A 20,761-nucleotide genomic window follows, 5' to 3' on the forward strand; every position below is an offset into this window, starting at 1 on the left:
GCTCCAGCCCTAAATGTATTTCTGTAAAGCCACTGCTAGTGAGCTACATGCTCAGTGCACCAATGTTTTTGGCTTGCTGAATTACAATTGCCAGTTCCATTTTGGGTTACAACCATTTAGTGAATCACCCTCTATTGTCTAATGCTGGGCATACACGGTCAGCTTGTTCCTTATCAATCGAGCCGCTGATAGCTCGATTGATAATATCCGACGTGTCCGATCACCGTGGGGATCAATTCCGCGCTCAATACCCGCGGGCGGACAATAGCGGCGAATCGAGCGGAAGATAAGAAGCGCCAGTGGGGACAAGCGGAAATCGTTCCAGGTGCACGCGCGGGGACGAGTTGGGGACCCGTGTATGACCAGCAAATATTCAGCAAACTGCTCAATAAAAAAAATATTCTGAAAAAAGGTGTTTTTTTTGCTGTTGTTCTTAATGTCTGCATTCTAACTTGTATTTGATCAATAGGACTGAGTCCAACTTAAAACCCTTGGCACCAGAACGTTCTGTTATGCAGCCCCAATCCTTTGGAATGCATTGCCACACCATTCAAGTTCAAACTGAAAAGTCACCTGTTTAGTCTGCCATTTATGAACACCTGACTATTTCCTCTGTAACACAGTCCATTTTGCAACTATAGATCTGAGACTTATCTATTAATGAGCTTTGAGTCCTATGAAAGAAAAGTGTTTTACAAATGGTGTTTTGCATCTTTGTTTTATTTTCTATACATACAGATCAGTTATGGACCAAAAGATTCTTCCTGTAGCGAACAAAGAAAGTTCCCCTCATCATACCATATGTTTCCCGGTGGGAAGAGTGAGTCCAGAGCTGTTGTCCAGGTTCTGAGGCACTTTGGCTGGACCTGGGTGGGAATTGTGTCTGCAGATGATGAGAGCAGCGAGAGGTCCAGCATGGAGCTCCAGGAAGCCATCACACAAAACGGAATCTGCATAGAATTCAAACTTACCCTATTCCACAAGATACTTAGATGGGGAAGCCATTTCAGGGGCACCCTAGCTCATTCCAGTTGTCGGGTGGTTATCTTTGCTGGTAATTTTGAGGACCCTAATTTGCTGAGCACTCTGATAGATATAAAAAACTACAGGAAAGTTTTCATTTTTCCTCTCAACCTCCCACACTACTTCCATCCCCTGGCTTCTTTTACGCTAAATGGATCTTTGCTGTTGAGCTTGCACAAAGTGGAGATTCCAGGCTTGAAAGACTTCCTGCTAAGTGCCAGCCCTCAGAAGTACCCAGACGTGCCTTTTCTGGAAAGTGTTTGGAAGGACACATTTGACTGCTGGCTAGGAGTCTGCAATGGGTCCGAAAGCTTCAGAACCTTGGAGAAGTCACGGTATGATGCGGAGGATTTCCGAATAGCATTCCAGGTGTATGCGGCAGTCCATGCTCTGGCACACGCCCTGAATGATATGTATTCCCATAGATCGAGAGACTCAACATCACAGGCAACCTGGAAGGTAATATACATCTTATATTTAATGCTCTACCAGGTGAGCGAGCCAGACCCTTATCATCCACAGCAGTCAGAAAACCACATTCTGAAACATTTCATGCTATTCATGAATGCTATTCTTTCCTCTATTATTTAAATATTGGAATACTATGGGCACCTACATGTCCTAGTGCTGGCCAATAAGCAGTTATAAACAGAATACCAAAGCAGCTCGGAGTGACCCAAAACCACTAGTAAAGTAAAGGGGACTAAACAAGACTGAAAAGTCCTCCTACTAAATAGCAATACTCAGTGTAATTTTCCCTCTTAAAACGGAAGGTATTTGCAATAATTCCGTTTTAAGTGAGTGACCGTGGTTACCCACAATGCACCACTGCTGAATGTGCAAATTATCTCTCTATGCCCCTGAAGCCAGGCTAGCATCCAGAACCGCTGGTCTATAGCAAGCCTACAGCTTCTTTGGTATTCTATTGTAAAGGTGAAAGTCATATCCCATAGAACCACATCAATCCCTGCCATGCACTGAGGAGCAGTGCTGCTCGGATACCCCTTTTCAAAATCCGGATCCGATTCGGATCCAGATACCCAGATATCCGATCCGGGTTGGATATCCGAGTTCAAAATTTTCTGATCCAAATCCGAATTGGATATCCGAGCCCAGTATCCCGGGTATCTGGGAAAATTCGGATATCCGGATAGGAAAAACAGAAGTGGCCTTTAAATTGCTTTAAAAAATTTTTTTTAGGGTATATGAGGCATGTAGCATCATTATTATGTAAAGGGGAACACTAATTGATGATGTGGGGACTTAACCCCCCCCCCCCCAAAAAAAAAAGGCTGTTCCAGACAGCGGTTGTGCAGCGGCCCACGTTGTGTCCAAAGTTCAACCGCACAACTGGGACATGACAGTTTTCAGCCAAGACACCTCCAAAAAATTACGCAGCAATTGTGTTTTGGGTTAAATATAGGTGGTATCAGTGGCCTGTGGTACCCTGGCCTGGCGGTAGGAGCTGCACAGGCAGCAGGAGCAGGGCAATGCAGCAGCAGCAGGTGTAATGTTTGCCAGGAGCATGCCGGACGTGGCACATTGCAATTGGCACTTAGCATGTGTCACGTGGCACTTGCCACATGTCACGTGTCACTTGGCAGGTGTCACGTTTCACGTGGTACTTGGCACGTGTCAAGGGGCACTTGCCACCTATGACGTGGCACTTGCTACGTGTCACATGGCACTTGCCAAGTGTCACATGCCACTTGCCACTTGTCACTTGTCACGTTTCCCGTGGAACTTGCCACGTGTCACGTGGCACTTGGCAAGTGGCATGTGAAACGTGGCAAGTGCCCCGTGGCAAGTGCCAGGTGACACGTGGCAAGTGAAACGTGACACGTGCCAAGTGACACGTGACACGTGCCAAGTGCCGAGTGACAGTCAGACAGCAGAGGAGAAGAGACTAGTGCACACTAACTGTCACACTGCCACTGCTCACAGCATAGCAGTTCTGTACAAACCTAACACAGTAGTACTACTACTCTAACAACTACTAGCAATGACTGCAGTACTACAGTACTAACTACACAATAACACAGTAATTCTATCCCCTAATCCCGAACCTAACCTATACCTAAGGCTAATAGCTGGCCAGCAGGCAGCAGCTGGCCTGGTCTGTGCACAGCACCCACATAGGCACATAGCAGCTGCCTGCAGCACACGCTCTGGCTGTCACACAAATGACATCAAGCTAATTAATGATTTAACAATAGTATAGTGATAGTAGTGAAGGGGTTAATCACTGAACAGCTTATCACTGTGTACAGCCCTTGCTACTAGGCCCAGCAGCACTGGAGCACACACTCTGACTGTCACACTATGACATCAATCAAGCTAATTAATGTTTAACAATAGTGTTGTAATGAATAGCGGAGATGCCGCCGCGCGGACAAGCGGCAAGGCGGCTGTCTCCGCGTTCAGGCCGGCGACCGTTTCCATGCAGCAACATGTCTCTAGTTTGCCTGGTCCTTCTAGTGCACACAGATGGAGAGATACGCGCGCGCGCCAGGCGACAGGACCTTTATGCCAGCAGAAGGGGAATCAGCTGATCAGGCCGATCAGCTGATCCCAGCTGGACTCCGGATTGGCTGAATGGCTGGGGCGGCGCTGCGGAGCGCTGTAACTATATATAGGACTTGTTTGTCAGTTGCTGGTTGTCTGCCGTTGCGAATACTCACGTGTGAGCACTCAGACCTCAGTCAGATCCTACAGTGTGTTAGAACCAGTTGGAACTGGGAATTCACACTTAGCCAGATTCCGCTTTAGGAGATTACTGTGTTATTACTGTGTTATACTTCAGACTAGTTCCTGGGTGTTGAGACCAAGGACCTCACACCTAAGTCTAGGATATTACTGTGTTATACTTCAGACTAGTTCCAGGGTGTTGAGACCAAGGACCTCACACCTAAGTCTAGGATATTACTGTGTTATACTTCAGACTAGTTCCCAGGTGTTGAGACCAAGGACCTCACACCCAGACTAGGATTGTGCTATATTGTTATCTGTTATGATCTCTGGCTTTGCTGACCTCTCTCCTGCATTCTGATTCGGTACCTCGCATATCTGTCTACCTGTTGCCAACCTTGCCTGTACCCTGACACCGAATCAGTCTCCTGTCTTTGTACCTTATCTGCTCGTGTGTTGCCGACCTGGCTTGTATGACCCTTCTGGCTGCCACCCGTCCCTTGGGTGAACAGCCATTCTGTCCTCCTTGTGACACCAACCCTGTAGGTGTCCATTTGCTGTAGACTGCCTGCTCCTCAGGAAGTCCTTCTCACTGTGCAGTCAGGGGACTTTACCCATTGGAGTCCGCTGGCTGCAATACAGTCTATTCCCGATCCATCAGGGAACCCCTGGCTGCAGTACACTCTCCCTCTCCTCCTCTTAGGGAGGTTAGTGTCTACACAGTCAGAGGTCGCCTGCACCTCAGGTGTTCACTGGCTGCAGCTCAGTTCAATTCCCAGCTCTTCAGGGAATCATTGGCTGCAGTAGTGTCTGTATCTCCCACTCCTCGGGAGATAACCTTTCTTACTGTTGCACCAAACACTCACATTACATTAGGTGTCTTGTGTCAAGCTATACTTGTATTATTGGTGATTCTGCAGATCACCATATAATCAGGTATAACATCTGTATTATTGGTGATACTGCAGATCATCAATAATCAGATACACTCTGTGTGCTGACACCAATCATTACAAGTGTAGTGATAGTAGTGAAGGGGTTAATCACTGAACAGCTTTAGGTTTATTACTATGTACAGCCCTTGCTAGGCCACCAGCACTGGAGCATGTCTCTCAGTGAGCATTCAGCAAGCTAAGACGATATGTCTCATCATGGCAGCCCTCCTTATTATACAGGGGGGCTGGCCAGTGTTCCTTTCTGTGATTGGGTGCCAGGGTTTAGGCTGGGAGGCCTCTGATTGGCTCAATGAGGTCAGGTGGGGCTGGCCAGGGTTCCCCTCTGTGATTGGTTGCTAGGGCTTCTGCCACCTCACTGCATATAGGAGTTATTTGGTGGGGAAATCACTGATTCACAGCCAACACTGTTACAACAAGGTGAAGGCACTAAGCAAGTTACACCACCTCATACGTCTGAGTTAGGTGGCGATAGTATGGATGTAACATGTGAGGAGGGGGATGGTGAAGTACCTGATGTTGGTGCAGTTTTGGAGGTGTCTGAGGAAAGCGAAGCTGGGCAGGAGGATTATGATGACGATTATACGGATGCCACGTATGTTTCCAATAGAGTGGATGACCAGGGGGACAGTTCAGAGGGGGAGGCAAAGAGGAGTAGGAGGAGACGAGTCCATGAAAGAAGCAGAGGGAGCTCGTCCTCAGAAACAGCTGGGGGCAGTGTCTGGCGCCATGTATCACCAGCTATGGACAGCCAGCCAACATGCCCTTCAACGTCAGCTGCTGATGCCACCATAGTGCCATCACCCCAGGAGGGCTCAGCGGTTTGGAAATTTTTTAACGTGTGTGCCTCAGATCAGAGCAAAGCCATCTGTTGTCTCTGCCTCCAAAAATTGACCAAAACCAAACAGTACCAAGCGCTAGGCCATATTATGGATTGTGTTAACCCTAAAAAAGGGGAGCCTCACAGTGGTAATTATATCCACAATACACCAAAAAATCCACTGAAGTCTCACAATAACAATCTCAATTTATTAATAAATGCATACAAAACCTCCAAAAATTGAGCCGTGGAAAGGCCAACTCTCACGTAGGGACAAGTGCCTTATGAAGGCACATGGAGAAAAGGCATAAACAGCAATGGAAAGAACACCTGAGGAAAAGCAGCACCCAAAAGACAAGCCACCCTCCTCCTCCTCGTCCTCCTTCAGGTGCAGCATCTTCAGCCACTTTCTCCCTTGCACCTTCACAGCCACCCTCCTCCACACCGCCTCTGCCCTTGAGCGGTTCCTGCTTCTCTGTCCACAGCAGCCAGGTGTCCGTGAAGGAAGTCTTTGAGCGTAGGAAGCCAATTTCTGCCAGTCACCCTCTTTCCCGGCGTCTCACAGCTGGCGTGGTGGAACTATCAGCTTGCCAGCTATAGCATACAAACTGGTGGAGTCTGAGGCTTTCCGTAAATTTGGGACACCACAGTGGAAGATACCAGGCTGCAACTATTTTTCTAAAAAGGCCATACCCAAACTGTACCGTGCAGTTGAGAGGCAAGTGGTGTCATCTCTGGCGAAGAGCGTTGGGTCAAGGGTCCACCTGACCATGGAGGCTTGGTCTGCCAAGCACAGGCAGGGCCGCTACATTATGTACACAGCCCAATGGGTCAACTTGGTGAACGATGGCAAGCAGGGAGTATGTGGCTGCGCAGCGGACCAACTTGTGACACCTCCACGGCTTGCAGGCAGGCCTCCTGACACCACCTCTCCTTCTCCTCCTGCTACATCCTCTTCGCTATCATCATCCTCCTCCTCCTTGCCTGAGTTGCAGTTCAACTCTAGTGGTGCTGCCATCTCCTCTCCAGCTACACAGCCCCATCTCCCCAGAGCCTACGCTGCATTCCAGGTACGACAGTGTCACGCCATCTTAGACATGTCTTGCCTCAAAGCGGAGAGTCACACTGGACCAGCTCTCCTGGCTGCTCTTAACAAAGAGGTGGAGCAATGGCTGACCCGCACCAGCTGGAGATCGGAAACGTGGTGTGTGACAACAGCAGCAATCTCCTTTCCGCTTTGAATTTTGGAAAGCTGACACATGTACCCTGCATAGCACATGTGCTGAATCTGGTCGTTCAAAGATTTGTGTCAAAGTACCCAGGCTTATAGGACGTCCTGAAGCAGCCCAGGAAGTTGTGTGGGTATTTTAGGCGGTCTTACACAGCCATGGCACGCTTTGCGGACATTCAGTAGAGAAACAACTTGCCGGTGAGACGCTTGATATGCGATAGCCCGACTCGCTGGAATTCGACCCTGCTCATGTTCTCTCGCCTGCTAGACCAGGAGAAAGCCGTCAACCAGTACCTGTACAATTACAGAAGAAGGACACAATCTGGGAAGATGGGGATGTTGTGGCCCAACAACTGGACACTGATGCAAAATGCATGCAGGATCATGTGGCCATTTGAGGAGGTGACCAACCTGGTGAGTCACGCTGAAGGCACCATCAGCGGCTTGATCACCTACGCTTACTTCCTGGAGCGTGCCATGCGTAGAGTGGCGGATCAAGCTGTGGAGTAGTGTGAAGAAGAACAGTTACGGCAGGAGGAGTCGTGGGAGCAATTTTCATCCGAACCAGATGTTTCCTCAACACCTGCGGCAGCACAGAGGGGGAGGAGGAGGAAGAAGAGGAGTCGTGTGGGGAAGAAGAGGAGTCAGACTCGGATGATGAGGAAGGTGTTTCTGTGGAGGAGGAAGAGGCGGCGGCAGAAGAACAACCGCAGCAGCCATCACAGGGGGCTTGTGCTGCTCCACGTTCCCGTGGTATTGTTCGTGATTGGGGGGAGGAAGAGAACTTACGTAACATCATCACTCAGGAAGAGCAAGAGGAGATGGATAGTACGTCTGGATCCAACTTTGTGCAGATGGCCTCCTTCATGTTGTCCAGCCTGTTGAGGGACCCCCGTATAAAAAAACTTAAGGGGAATGACCTGTACTGGGTGGCCACGCTACTAGACCCTCGGTACAGGCACAAAGTGGCAGACCTGTTACCAACTCAACAGAAGGTGGAAAGGATGCAGCATTTGCAGAACACGCTGGCAATGATGCTTTACAATGCGTTTAAGGGTGATGTGACAGCAGAAAGCAATAAAAATACCACTGCCAGTAATCCTCCTTCTCCCATGTCCACCCAGGCAAGGACAGGACGCTCCATCGATCTCATGGTAATGTCGGACATGCGGACATTCTTTAGTCCAACGCCTCGCCATAGCCCTTCGGGATCCACCCTCCACCAACGCCTGGACCGGCAGGTATCCGACTACCTGGCCTTAACTGTGGATGTAGACACTGCGAGCAGCGACAATGAACCCTTGGACTACTGGGTGTGCAGACTTGACCTGTGGCCTGAGCTGTCCGAATTTGCCATCCAACTTCTCTCTTGCCCTGCCGCAAGCGTCCTGTCAGAAAGGACCTTCAGTGCAGCTGGAGGCATTGTCACTGAGAAGAGAAGTCGCCTAAGTCACAAAAGTGTTCAGTACCTGACCTTTATCAAAATGAATGAGGCCTGGATCCCGGAGGGATACTGCCTGCCCCAAGAGTAAGTCAGTCCTCACACACAGCATCTCTGCCTGCAGGCTGCTTGCCTTCTCCGCCACCACCAACAGGTTCCAGGACTCCAGGCGGATTCCTGAATTTTTAAGGCCGCTGCTAGCAGCGCCCGCTATAGTAATTTTTCTGGTGCGTGTACATGCCTGCCTAATTTTTCTGCCTGCACTGCGGGTGGCTGCAACAACAAAACAAAAGGCATGTACATGTGCCTATTCCCCTTCGTGATCATTACCTTGCCGCGGTGAAGGGGCTTGCGTATCACAATGAAGCAATGACCGCCGAGTGTCTCGGGTGGGGGTGGCACACCAAAGATATTAAGGTTGTTGCTTCATTGTGGTCAGACTAAATTTGATCAGCTGGACATTCACTGTTGTTCTATCATTGAGCTACCACAGCCCGGTGACCATATGGGCTGGAAAACCACCACGGCCTGCACTCTGGCCATGTTGCGCACCAGTCCAGCATGGCCGTCACTATGCAAACATCTGTTTGCGGTGCGTTACAGAGTGAGTTTGGTGTGTCAGTGTGAAGCAGTACCCTAATTACACTCCCTGATTGATGTATACACATGCAAGATGTTTGAAAGTCTTTTAGGCCTGCAATTTAGCATTCACTGTGTTTTCTGCCCTTAAAACGCTGCTTTGCGTCAAATCCAGATTTTTCCTTAGGACTTTTGGCATGTATCCCACTTCGCCACCTGAGGGTCCAGGTGTTAGACCCCTTGAAACATCTTTTCCATCACTTTTCTGGCCAGCATGAGTGTTTCCAGTTTTCCAAGTTCGCCTCCCCATTGAAGTCTATTGCGGTTCGCGAAAGTTCGTGCGACCCGAACCTTCCGCGTAAGTTCGCGAACGGGGTTCACAAACCGAAAATCGGAGGTTTGCGACATCTCTACTAAGGAACGCACGATACCCAGCATGACCGCACAAGGTGCTCGGAAGTGGTTTTTAATTTGCGCTTAGTGAAAATACCACAATGTCCCCTATACTTTCCAAGTAGTTTTGGGTCATCCTGACCTGCTTGGTTGCTGTGTTGTTCTGGTCCAAGCCCCTATTCCATACAGCCATATAAATTCCTGCCATGCACTAAGGAGGAACAAAAGTCTGAAACAGGCTGTCTGCATGAGGGGTTTATGTGGCTGTATACATTTTTTTATATCAATAAGTTTTTATTATTTTGTTGAAGCAGTTATAACAAGGTTATGCAACACATCAATGTCAGTACAGTTGGGTGAACATTGATATATATGTACTAATATTAAGTATATAAGCATATGACATACTTAAATTATGAAATATGGTGAGAAATAATGCAACATAGATATCTGTATAACATTGAAAGGTTTCAAGATCAACATCAATATCAATAATATCAATAATAATATCTAGTATTTCTCTACTTAGGGCATAGTCCTGTTGGGTGTTGTGTTGCCCAAGACTAGCCGCCTCTCTAGGTGTCGAAACACATCATGTCAAGAGAGGGGTTGTCTGTTATAGGGCAATCATAGAGTGGTCTTCATGCCCTGAAATCGAGAGGGGAGGGAGAAATAACAATCAAAACTATCAGAACTATCCAAATGATAACTAATAGCTACCAACTAGTACTAAGTTGAGGAAACTTAGCTACATTAACATCTGCATCTTGGGGGCGATAAGACAATGTTGATTGATCTAAAATAACGATAGGGGAGTTAGTGGTATTGGTGGGTATTTATTTATTGGTGGTTTATTACTGGATTTATTGATGGGGTAACTTTTGCGTCTTGATTATTTATTTATTTATGTTGTTGGAGATCATTTACTCTGCGGGGAAATCTGCTGGCCAGTCAATTGTAAATTCAAGTATAGAGGGAGGCGGCATAAGTAGGGTTTTATGGTCTCTCAAGTTACGTTCCATGCGTAGATTTAAGTCTACTGTGTTTCTCAACTGGTTCAAGAAAGAAATGTCCGTGGTGCCCCAGTTTTGTAGTATGAGGGATCTAGCTGATGCAACGATGTGGGTTATGATTAGTCTGAATCTAGGTGGGTAATTTTCTAGCCCGATGTGGAACAGAGCCAACTCAGCTGGTATCCTTATTGGTTTGGAGAGTCTTTTGCCTATTAATTTAGCTATTGAGTTCCAGAATACTTTAATTTTTGGGCAGTGCCATAAGATGTGGGATAGTGAACCAACGTTACCACATTGCCTCCAACATAGAGCCGAGGCCGAGTTGTCAAATTTAGTTATTTTTTTGTGAGGTATAATACCACTTAAGGAGTATTTTATGTATAGATTCTTTATGATTTGTGCAGGCAGAGAATTTGTAAAGGTTGCGAAATGCTAACGAGATATCAGAGGGGGTAAAAGAGCAGTTGAGATCTTCAGACCATGCACGGGTATATTTATGGAGAAGCGATTGGGTCCTTGCCATTAATGTTTTGTACCACACTGATATTCCTCCTTTAACCTCTTGAGGACCGTGGGCTTAAACCCCCCTAGTGACCAGGCAATTTTGTTCAAAATTGGCCACTGCAGCTTTAAGGCCAAGCTGCAGGACCGCACAACACAGCACACAAATGATTCCCCCCCCCCCCCCCCTTTTGTCCCCACCAATAGAGCTCTCTATTGGTGGGGTCTGATCGCCCCTGCAGTGTTTGGTTTTTTTATATAAATATTTATGTTATTTTTTTTAATTAAATTTCTGTATTTTTTAATGTATTTTATTCCCTCCATCCCTCCCACCCCCCAGGCAGCCAATAACGGCGATCGGCTGTCATAGGCTTCAGCCTATGAGAGCCGATCGCTCTCTTGCCCTCCAGGGGGACAGCCGTGTCACACGGCTGTCCCCAGTACAGCGCTGCTGCTGATCGCAGCGCTGTAAAATGCAATTAAGCGGCGGTTTCGCCGTTACAGTCTCCCAAGCGGCAATCGCCGCTCGGAGACTGAAGGCGGAGCTCAGCTCCGCCCACCAAGTAGGAGATGTGTGCGCAGCGTGCGCGCGATCTCCTGCAAATGCAAGCCCCAGGACTTTACGCCAATCGGCGTTAGGCGGTCCTGGGGCTGCCGCCGCGGCCACGCCTATCGGCGTGTAGCCGTTGGCAAGTGGTTAAGAGAAATCGGGAATGAATGAGGGTGTGTATGTGGGGTGGTATAGTGGTGATGAGATTATGACTAAGGCTGAGAAGGTGTTTAACTCTAAGATATTTAAAAATCTCCTTAGGGGATAAGGAGAACTTATCTTTTAGAAATTGAAAATTATGTACAGTTCTGGTGATGGGGCAGACTATATCTGAGATATAGAGGATACCTTTGTCATACCATGTCTTAAGGTCTAGATCTGGGGTGCTACACGGTAAAGAGTTCAAGGGAAGTTTTAGTGGTCTAGTTGGGTTATCGTTATTATTTTGTGTTAGGTAGTGGGCCCAAGCCGAGTTTGTTGCCTGTATTGTTGGGAATTCTGATTTATATTTAGATAAGCCTAATAATGCCAGAGCCAGGTATTGTACAGGGGAATACGTCTCGATTGAGTTTTCAATCTGGCACCATTTCTTCGGACTGTCTGTTTTCCACCACTCTGAGGCGGTGTCTAGTATACATGCGTAATAATATGATTTGATACATGGGACCCCTACCCCTCCAAATTCCTTCAATATGGATAGGTTATGATAAGCAATTCTGTGTCTTTTTTTATTACAAATGTAGTTTGCAATAATTCTTTGTACTTGGTTGAAGAAAGTATTCGGCAGTGGAATCTGCAGTGTGCGAAATAGATACATCAATTTCGGAAGGGATTTCATTTGGAATGCTGCTATCTTGCCCACCCAAGAGAGCTCGAATTTGGCTAAGGCTTCCAATTCCCTTGTTAGATTTTTTAATAGAGGAACATAGTTTAGTTCATAGATTTTCTTAGATGAAGAGGGGATGTTGACTCCCAAGTATGGAATGTGGGTCTTTGCCCAATGAAATGGGTAGGAATTTGATATCTGTTTCCTGAGAAGTGGAGGGGTGTTGATCCCTAGCATCAATGATTTTCTCTCGTTCACTTTGTAGCATGATACCTCTGAATATTCTCGGAGTGTCTTAGTTATATGCATAAGTGAGTTTAAAGGGTTCTCAACAGTGATCAACACATGGTCCGCAAAAAGACCTATTTTGTGTGATACACCTTTTATTGTTATTCCATTGATGTCTTTGTTGCTTCTGATGGTTTCCGCTAGAGCTTCTATAACTAAGGTGAATATCAGGGGGGAAAGAGGGCACCCCTGTCTTGTGCTGTTAGTGATATAGAATTTATGCGAGTAAAAGCCTGCAACATTTACTATTGCTGATGGAGTGGAGTATAGTGACAATATTGCAGAGTATATAGGACCCTCAAACCCAAATCTATGTAGTATCTCCCCAAGAAATCCCCAGTGAACTCTGTCGAAGGCCTTCTCGGCATCAAGAGCTAGAAACAGGGAAGGCCTTCGACAGAGCTCCGTAAACCTAAGAAGGTTCAGGACCCTGCGAGTGCCATCCGTGGCTTGTCTATGTTTCGTGAACCCCACTTGATCCCAGTTTATTAATGAGGGTAGAATGTGGAGGAGTCTAGTGGCTATAATTTTTGCAAATAGCTTGGTGTCCGAGTTTAAAAGTGAAATTGGAGGGAGTTGGAAGTTGGAGGGAGTGTCCGTGGCTTTGCCCGGTTTTGGGATAACGGATATGATTGCTTGCGTGAACTGTTCCTGCATAGAGCCTTTTTTGATGAAATGGTTGAATAATGTTGCTAGTTTGGGGGCAAGGGAGGTGCCATAGTACTTATAATATTCGTTTGTGAAGCCATCAGGGCCTGGTGATTTATTACTCTTGAGGGTTTTTATATTGTTAAGAATCTCCTGAGGACAGATTGGGGCGTTATGCGTAGTTAACTGTTTAGGGGTGAGGGACGGGAGTTTAATTTGATCTAAGAATTGTTTAATCTTTTCAGGAGCAGGTTGAGTGGTGCTAGGGTCGTCTTTTAAGTTGTATAGAGTTTTATAGTAGTCACAGAAAGCATTAGCTATGTCTTTTGGGTTATAAAGGGTAGATTTGGTAACTGAATGGACTAATTTGGGGATTCTAGTCTTTGCTTGTATATGTTTGAGTTTTCTAGCTAGACATTTTCCTGCTTTATTACTACTGGAGTAGTGTAAAAGCTTCATTTTATAGATTTGGTGGTCCATGTCTGCGCATAGGAGTAATCTTAGTTCATGTCTTAGCGAGGATAGTTCCTTGTTAGCTATATCGCAGGCCTTGGCTTTATTTTGTGTTTCTAAGGTTCTAATCTTGAGTAATATGGAATCTATTTGCTTTGTTCGCGCGTGCTCCTAGTTGGATTAAGAAATCTCTAACAAATGCTTTATGGGCATTCCACAGACACTCTGTGCCAACTTCAGAGCTTGAGTTAAGATCAAAGTAGTCATCGTTTTTTTGCAAAATATGTGTTCGGTTGGTAGTGGAGTTTAGTAGGGAGTTATTTAGCCTCCATAAGGGGCGGTCTGGTCTGGTCCCTGATACCTTGATTGTTAATGTTATAGAAGCATGATCAGACCAGGAAATGGTGTTTATCTTTGCCTCAGAGATTTTTTGAAGTGTTAGCTTGTCAATACGTGAGTATGATTTGTGAACTTGCTAGAAGAATGAAAAATCTTTTTCTTCTGCATGCAATGATCTCCATGGGTCATATAGATTTTCTGAGGCAAGGATTTTAGCAATGGAGTTTTTGCGTTTGGAGTCTAGACATGATGTGTCTAACTTTGAGTCCACAATAGCATTATAATCTCCTCCTGCAATTAATGCTCCTTTTTTAATATCTTGGATTTTGTTAAATAGAGATCGAAGGAAGTTGAGTTGACCTGAATTAGGGGCATATAGGTTGACTAAAGTGAAAAGTTCACTGATCAGGAAGCAGACCAAAACCAGATAACAACCTTGAGGGACTCTTATTACCTTGTGGATTTCCGTTTGGATACAATCGTGGAAAGCTATAAGTACTCCCCTCTTCTTTTTTCTGCAATTTGCATAGAAAATTTTAGAAAATGAAGGATGGGAGCACTTAGGAGCCCTCCCCTCAGCGAAATGCGTCTCCTGTGCAAATAGTACATTCGCTTTATTGTCTAGCGTCTCCTTCCATAGAGATCTCCTTTTATATGGAGAGTTTAACCCATGTGCGTTTACAGATAGAAGCTTAAGGTCTATAGTCATAATTCAACAGTATACCAGCTTGGTTATGAATAAAATCACCAATATTCATCCACATACGATCAGCATTGTAGAAAAGTGAGAGAAAAAAAGAAAGTATCCCCTGTAGATGCAGATTCTTCATGCTTATATACAATAAAAAGGTAACTACATGAAGGTAAACAAGAAAAAACCTGTATAGAAACTTTAACATGTCCTATAAAAGGTAAATGAAGGTGACTTCACTTAAAGCCAGTTCAGGTTGTGGAGGCATGAGCAAGTGGCCCTGACAGAGTCAGAGCTAAGCTCAGTTGAAGTGATAGGTGGGTCCACCAAGTAGTAGGATTTTAAAGGCAGTCTGGGCTCTTCAGCTCAGTATGCTGGTGACGTTTAGATTGCCGTGGAATAGCATAGTTATTTATTTGGCGGAGTTGGTAGGGGTAACGGTACGCCTTTCTGTAGGAGGTTCCAAACACGTAGTAAACGTTCTCCATCCTCAGCAGATTGGATGACATAAGATTTCCCATTTTTAGAAAGGATTACCTTAGTCGGGAATCCCCACTTGTATATGATGTGATTCTCACGTAGGATCTTAGTAACAGGACTCAGTGATTTGCGCAAAGCCAGTGTAGCTTGGGAAAGGTCGGAGAAAATTTGAATTTTGTCAAAGGGCTCTGGGAGTTTTCCCTTGTTTCTTAGGTAGTGCATTAGTTCCTCTTTGACGTGATAAAATTGAAAGCATATGATTACATCTCTAGGAATCGAGTCAGGGAGATGTTTAGGTTTCGGTAGCCTGTGGGCTCTGGCTATGATCAATTCCACGTCAGAGAACCGTGGTAGTGTAGCTTTTAATAAGGAGAAAATCTCCTCTCCTATCCCCCTCAGCTTTATGTTGCATCTTCTGTTCCTGTCTTCAAGATCAGTGGCTTTTGCTTTGAGCCATGCTAGATCATTGGAATGATTTTCTACAGTGTCAATCATGTTGTTGTGGCCCTCTGTTAGTGCAGAGACTCTGTCTTCTGGAAGAGATATCCTATCGCCTAATGAGTCTATTGAGAATTGCAGCTGGCGTGTAGCAGTAAGCATTTCTGACATAAAAGCTGTTTTAAATGTCATAAACATGTCTTTGATGAAGGCCTGTGAGGCTGTCTGATCTGTTGCTGGATAAGTTTCTAATGAGGTGAAGTTAGAGGGGGAGGAGGGAGAGCTGAAGAGCGGAGCTGCAGCGCTATGCGTCCATCCAGCTAGATGCGCAGGACACGCCCCCTCTGGCTGTATACATTTTATAAGCTGTAGGTTTGCTATACATCAGTGGTTCTGGATGTAAGCCTGACTTCGGGGGCATAAAGAGATAATTTGAATATTAAATAGCAGTGCATTGTGGGAGCCCACAGTTGCTCACTCAAATACCTTCTGTTTGAGGAAGGCAAATTACACTAAGTAATACCCAGATTGCTTTCCACTAAGAAAGTATAAATTGCTAAAAGAGACTAAAAAGCCCTTTATTAAAAAGCAATGCTAAATGTAAGCTTGTAAACGAGAAGGTGTAAAGTGATCTGCATATTCGGGAGTGATGCATCAATGTATAAGCTATAGGCTTGCTATACCACGTACGTACAAAAAGGACGCCCGGACAAAAAGGGCGCGGGGTGTAAACGCTAATTAATAATTAACCACTTTCCCCCCGCCCGTACGAATTTCTCCGTCCCTTTTTCCATCCTTTAACCCCCAGGGACGGAGAAATCCGTACTTTGCGCACTCCCGCCGCTGTCCGCGCTCCCGCTCATAAACACGTCGCCCGCCGCTAGTAAACACGCCGCCGCCCGCTCGCCCGGAGATCAATGAATGGGAAAATCCATTCCCGTTTGTTGATCTAAGCCCCGCAATGATCCGCTGCTCTCCGATGGGCAGCGCGATCATTGTGATCTTACCCAGCCTCCAAGTACTTCCTCCAAGCTTCCGGAAGGACGCTTGGAGATCGCATTGAAACAAAAAGTTACTGTGGCCATCTTGTGGCCAAATAGTAAACTACACCCTACACATTTTTCACATACAAATAAATTACTTTTACACAAAAAATTAACTCATTACCTCCCACACTCCCAATTTTTTTTATTTTTAAAAAAAAAAATTAAAAAATGTACAATAAAAAAAATACATAAATAGTTACCTTAGGGACTGAACTTTTTAAATATTTATGTCAGGAGGGTACAACACTGTTACTTTATAAACTATGGGCTTGTAATTAGGGATGGACGCAAAACTGAAAAAAATGCACCTTTATTTCCAAATAAAATATTGGTGCCAAACATTGTGATAGGGACAATTTTATAACAGTTTTATTACCGGGACAAAAGGGCAAATACATTTCATGGGTTTTAATTACAGTAGCATGCATTAATTAAAAACTATAATGGCCGAAAACTGAAAAATAATTATTTTTTTCCCAGATTTTTCCTATTTTCCCATTAAAACACATTTAGAATAAAATAATTCTTGGCATAATGTCCCACCTAAAGAAAGCCTAATTAGTGGTGGAAAAAACAAGATATAGATCGTTTAATTGTGATAAGTAATGATAAAGTTATAGACGAATGAATGAAAGGAGCGCTGAAAGGTGAAAATTGCTCTGGTGGTCAGGGGGTAAAACCCCTCAGTGGTGAAGTGGTTAATCATTAATAGCGTTTATAAAAATAGTGTGCTATATTTCGTTTACAAATAATGTTTAACAAAATTATAAATCACTAAATAATGTTTATGAAATCGGCAATTGTGAAAACGTTAATCTTCCCTGTTTCAAAAGTTAAACTTATAATTATGTTTATTGAAAAAACAATAATATGTGTTTAATTGTTATAATTGTATATTATTGTGAATAACCTTCATTTATGATTTGTTCTTATGATAAAATCTGAAAATATTCTTTATAACGATGATATAAATACAACTACATTTGTAATAAGTGTTGTAAAACATTAGTAAGTATTACTAAAATTTTACTAAAACTATACCTAACCCTACTCTCACACAGAACCCTCCCTGTACCTATCCCTAACCCCTAGACCCCCCTGGTGGTGCCTAACCCTAACCACCCCCCTGGTGGTGCCTAAACCTAAGACCCCCCTGGTGGTGCCTAACCCTAAGACCCCCCTGGTGGTGCCTAAACCTAAGACCCCCCTGGTGGTGCCTAAACCTAAGACCCCCATGGTGGTGCCTAACTCTAAGACTCCCCTGGTGGTGCCTAAACCTAAGACCCCCCTGGTGGTGCCTAAACCTAAGACCCCTATGGTGGTGCCTAACTCTAAGACTCCCCTGGTGGTGCCTAACCCTAAGACCCCCCTGGTGGTGCCTAACCCTAAGACCCCACTGGTGGTGCCTAAACCTAAGACCCCCCTGGTGGTGCCTAACCCTAAGACCCCCCTGGTGGTGCCTAAACCTAAGACCCCCCTGGTGGTGCCTAAACCTAAGACCCCCCCTGGTGGTGCCTAACCCTAAGACCCCCCTGGTGGTGCCTAAACCTAAGACCCCCCCTGGTGGTGCCTAAACCTAAGACCCCCCTGGTGGTGCCTAACCCTAAGACCCCCCTGGTGGTGCCTAACCCTAAGACCCCCCCTGGTGGTGCCTAACCCTAAGACCCCCCTGGTGGTGCCTAAACCTAAGACCCCCCTGGTGGTGCCTAACCCTAAGACCCCCCTGGTGGTGCCTAACCCTAAGACCCCACTGGTGGTGCCTAACCCTAAGACCCCCCTGGTGGTGCCTAACCCTAAGACCCCCCTGGTGGTGCCTAACCCTAAGACCCCCCCTGGTGGTGCCTAACCCTAAGACCCCCCTGGTGGTGCCTAAACCTAAGACCCCCCTGGTGGTGCCTAACCCTAAGACCCCCCTGGTGTTGCCTAAACCTAAGACCCCCCTGGTGGTGCCTAACCCTAAGACCCCCCTGGTGTTGCCTAAACCTAAGACCCCCCTGGTGGTGCCTAAACCTAAGACCCCCCTGGTGGTGCCTAACCCTAAGACCCCCCTGGTGGTGCCTAACCCTAACCATCCCCCTTACTGATCGCTTTATTATGTGGATAATAATATTTTACTAATTGTGGCTACAAAAAATATATTGCAATTTACGTTACGTTCTGATCGCTTTATTTTGTGAATAATAATGTTTTACAAACAGTAAGGGTTAAAACTTTAAATAATGTTTTAATTAGTTAAATAAGATAAATATGTTTAGTATTTTATAAACGTTATTCGGCACGGGTGCATTTTATAAACTTAAATCACCACAAGTTCAGTTATAAATCATTAAAAATCTCCAGGCGCCGTTTGTAAACTTTATTTAGCTCCAGCGCCCTTTTTTCCTGCTCTGCGCCCATTAAACGTTATTTATTATGAGAGTGAATGGCGGCGCCCTTTTTTCCCCGCTTCCTGCTATACCCCAGCGGGTCTGCATGTAAGCCTGGCATAAAGAGATGATTTGCACATTCAGGAGTGGTGCATTATGGGAAACCACAGTTGCTCAATTACAGCTGAATTATCACAAATGCCTTTTGGCAAAATTACTTATTGGACACTAAATGACGCATCTGTGAATTAGTCATATGAAAAAGTCTAAACAGGTGAATGAATGGTGAAAGTATTATTGCTATTCTTACCTCCAGATGAATTATTATCTGAAGAACATGCAGATGATGACCCTCGGGGGAGAAGAGGTGACCTTTGATGAGGAGGGGAATTATCTAGCAAAGTTTGACATTTTAAACTTAGTGATGTGGCCAAATTCAACAAAAGAGACAAAGACAGCTGGATATTATTCCCAGAGAGGTGGAGCTTCCCAGATACAGATTGATGACAGCGCGGTAATGTGGAATCCAGCTTTCACTCAGGTATGTTCTGCCTGCAAACAACAAATATTATCTCTACAGAAGCTGATGCACTTCATGTCCAAACCGAAGCAGGAAAGAGAGGACCAGGAAAAAGCTGCCATGGTTTAAAGAGGAACTTTATCCAAGGATTGAACTCCATCTCAGTCAGTAGCCTTTTAGGACCATTGTAGTCCCTTACACACTCCAATGAGTTCTGGGTCACCATGAGTTCGCTGGTTAGTCTGTCCCTCTCGGTGTTACAAGCCCTACTCCATAGAGCCAAATTAATCCATGCCATGCACTGATGAGGATCAAACAATCTGAAACAGTATGTATGCATGTTGGGTTATTATGGCTCTGTACAAATTAACAAGCTGACACATCATTGCTTTCCAGCGGTTCTGGAGGTGTGTTTAGCTTCTAAGGGTAGAATGGTTAATTTGCATATATTCAGCAGTGATGCACTGGGAGACATCTCAAGCTCACTCCAACCTGAATTATCCCAAATTCTTTCTGTTTTAGGAAAGCAAACTTTTGTTTTTCTTAACATCTTAGTAAGGGGTTTTTTAGGACCATTGTAGTCCCTTACACACTCCAATGAGTTCTGGGTCACCATGAGCTTGCTGGTTAGTCTGTACCTCTCAGTCAGTAGCCGATACCCCTTTTCCTATGAGAAATCTTTATCTTTTTCTCAACTAGAGCATCAAAGGTCTGTGTGGCTGATATTGTGGTGAAACCCCTCCCACCATGTGATGTCATAAGCCATGGCCCCTGACAGTTTTCTGTCTGTTGTATTGTGGGAAATAACAGTAGTTTCCAACTGCCAGGCAAGCAGCATCTCCCTCTGTGCATAGAACTCTCAGTAGCGAACATTCCGTACAGATCACCTGGCAGAACTAAAGAGGTCGCCACCAGTGATACATTTCAGAATGTAAATCAGGGAGAGGAATTTTTTGTGATACTGAAAGATTTTCACCTAGGGAATTGTTATTGTATCCCCTTTTTGTGGAATGAATAATTCCTGGATAATATACAGTATACCTTTGTTTTTAGATTAGGACGCAGGCGCGTCTCTTATATCCAGAGCTCGTGCCACGGATATGTTTTGGGATGCCCCAGATGCCCAGCATAAGTGCCCCAAATCTTGTCTAGCCGCGGCCTCTGGATGCTTAATACAACAGCTGCCATTTTGTGGGCGGCGCTTGCTGCTTGTGACAGTCAGTAGCTCAGCCTGCAACTTCACCTATGGGCCGGCTGAACTCTGTACACCGCCGCCCCTGCCAAATCACTTATTTAACCTATTTTGGTTCCTGGACGTAGAAACTACATCCAGGAACCATGTGCGCTACCGCGCGCCCCCCGCGGCCGATCGCACGCGTGCACGTGCACTCCCGGCCGCGGATTCGGTAGCCAGGGAATCAATGTATCGGGCTATGGTGCCCGATCACTGATTCCTCTCCCCCGCTGAAAAAGC

General features: G+C 45.6%; 1 protein-coding gene across 1 annotated transcript in view; it reads left to right on the plus strand.

Annotated features, from left to right (window-relative positions):
* The first annotated feature begins 801 nt into the window (after positions 1–801).
* The window catches only part of LOC137571096 (vomeronasal type-2 receptor 26-like), a 39,171-nt gene continuing 19,211 nt past the window's right edge, over positions 802–20,761 (plus strand). Inside the window, exons 1-2 of the mRNA XM_068279777.1 lie at positions 802–1,482; positions 19,084–19,308. Coding sequence (XP_068135878.1) covers positions 802–1,482; positions 19,084–19,308 — 906 coding nt within the window. The remainder of the gene's footprint in view (positions 1,483–19,083; positions 19,309–20,761) is intronic.

The sequence above is a fragment of the Hyperolius riggenbachi genome, chromosome 4 (assembly GCF_040937935.1).
Source record: "Hyperolius riggenbachi isolate aHypRig1 chromosome 4, aHypRig1.pri, whole genome shotgun sequence".
NCBI classification, from domain to species: Eukaryota; Metazoa; Chordata; class Amphibia; order Anura; family Hyperoliidae; genus Hyperolius; species Hyperolius riggenbachi.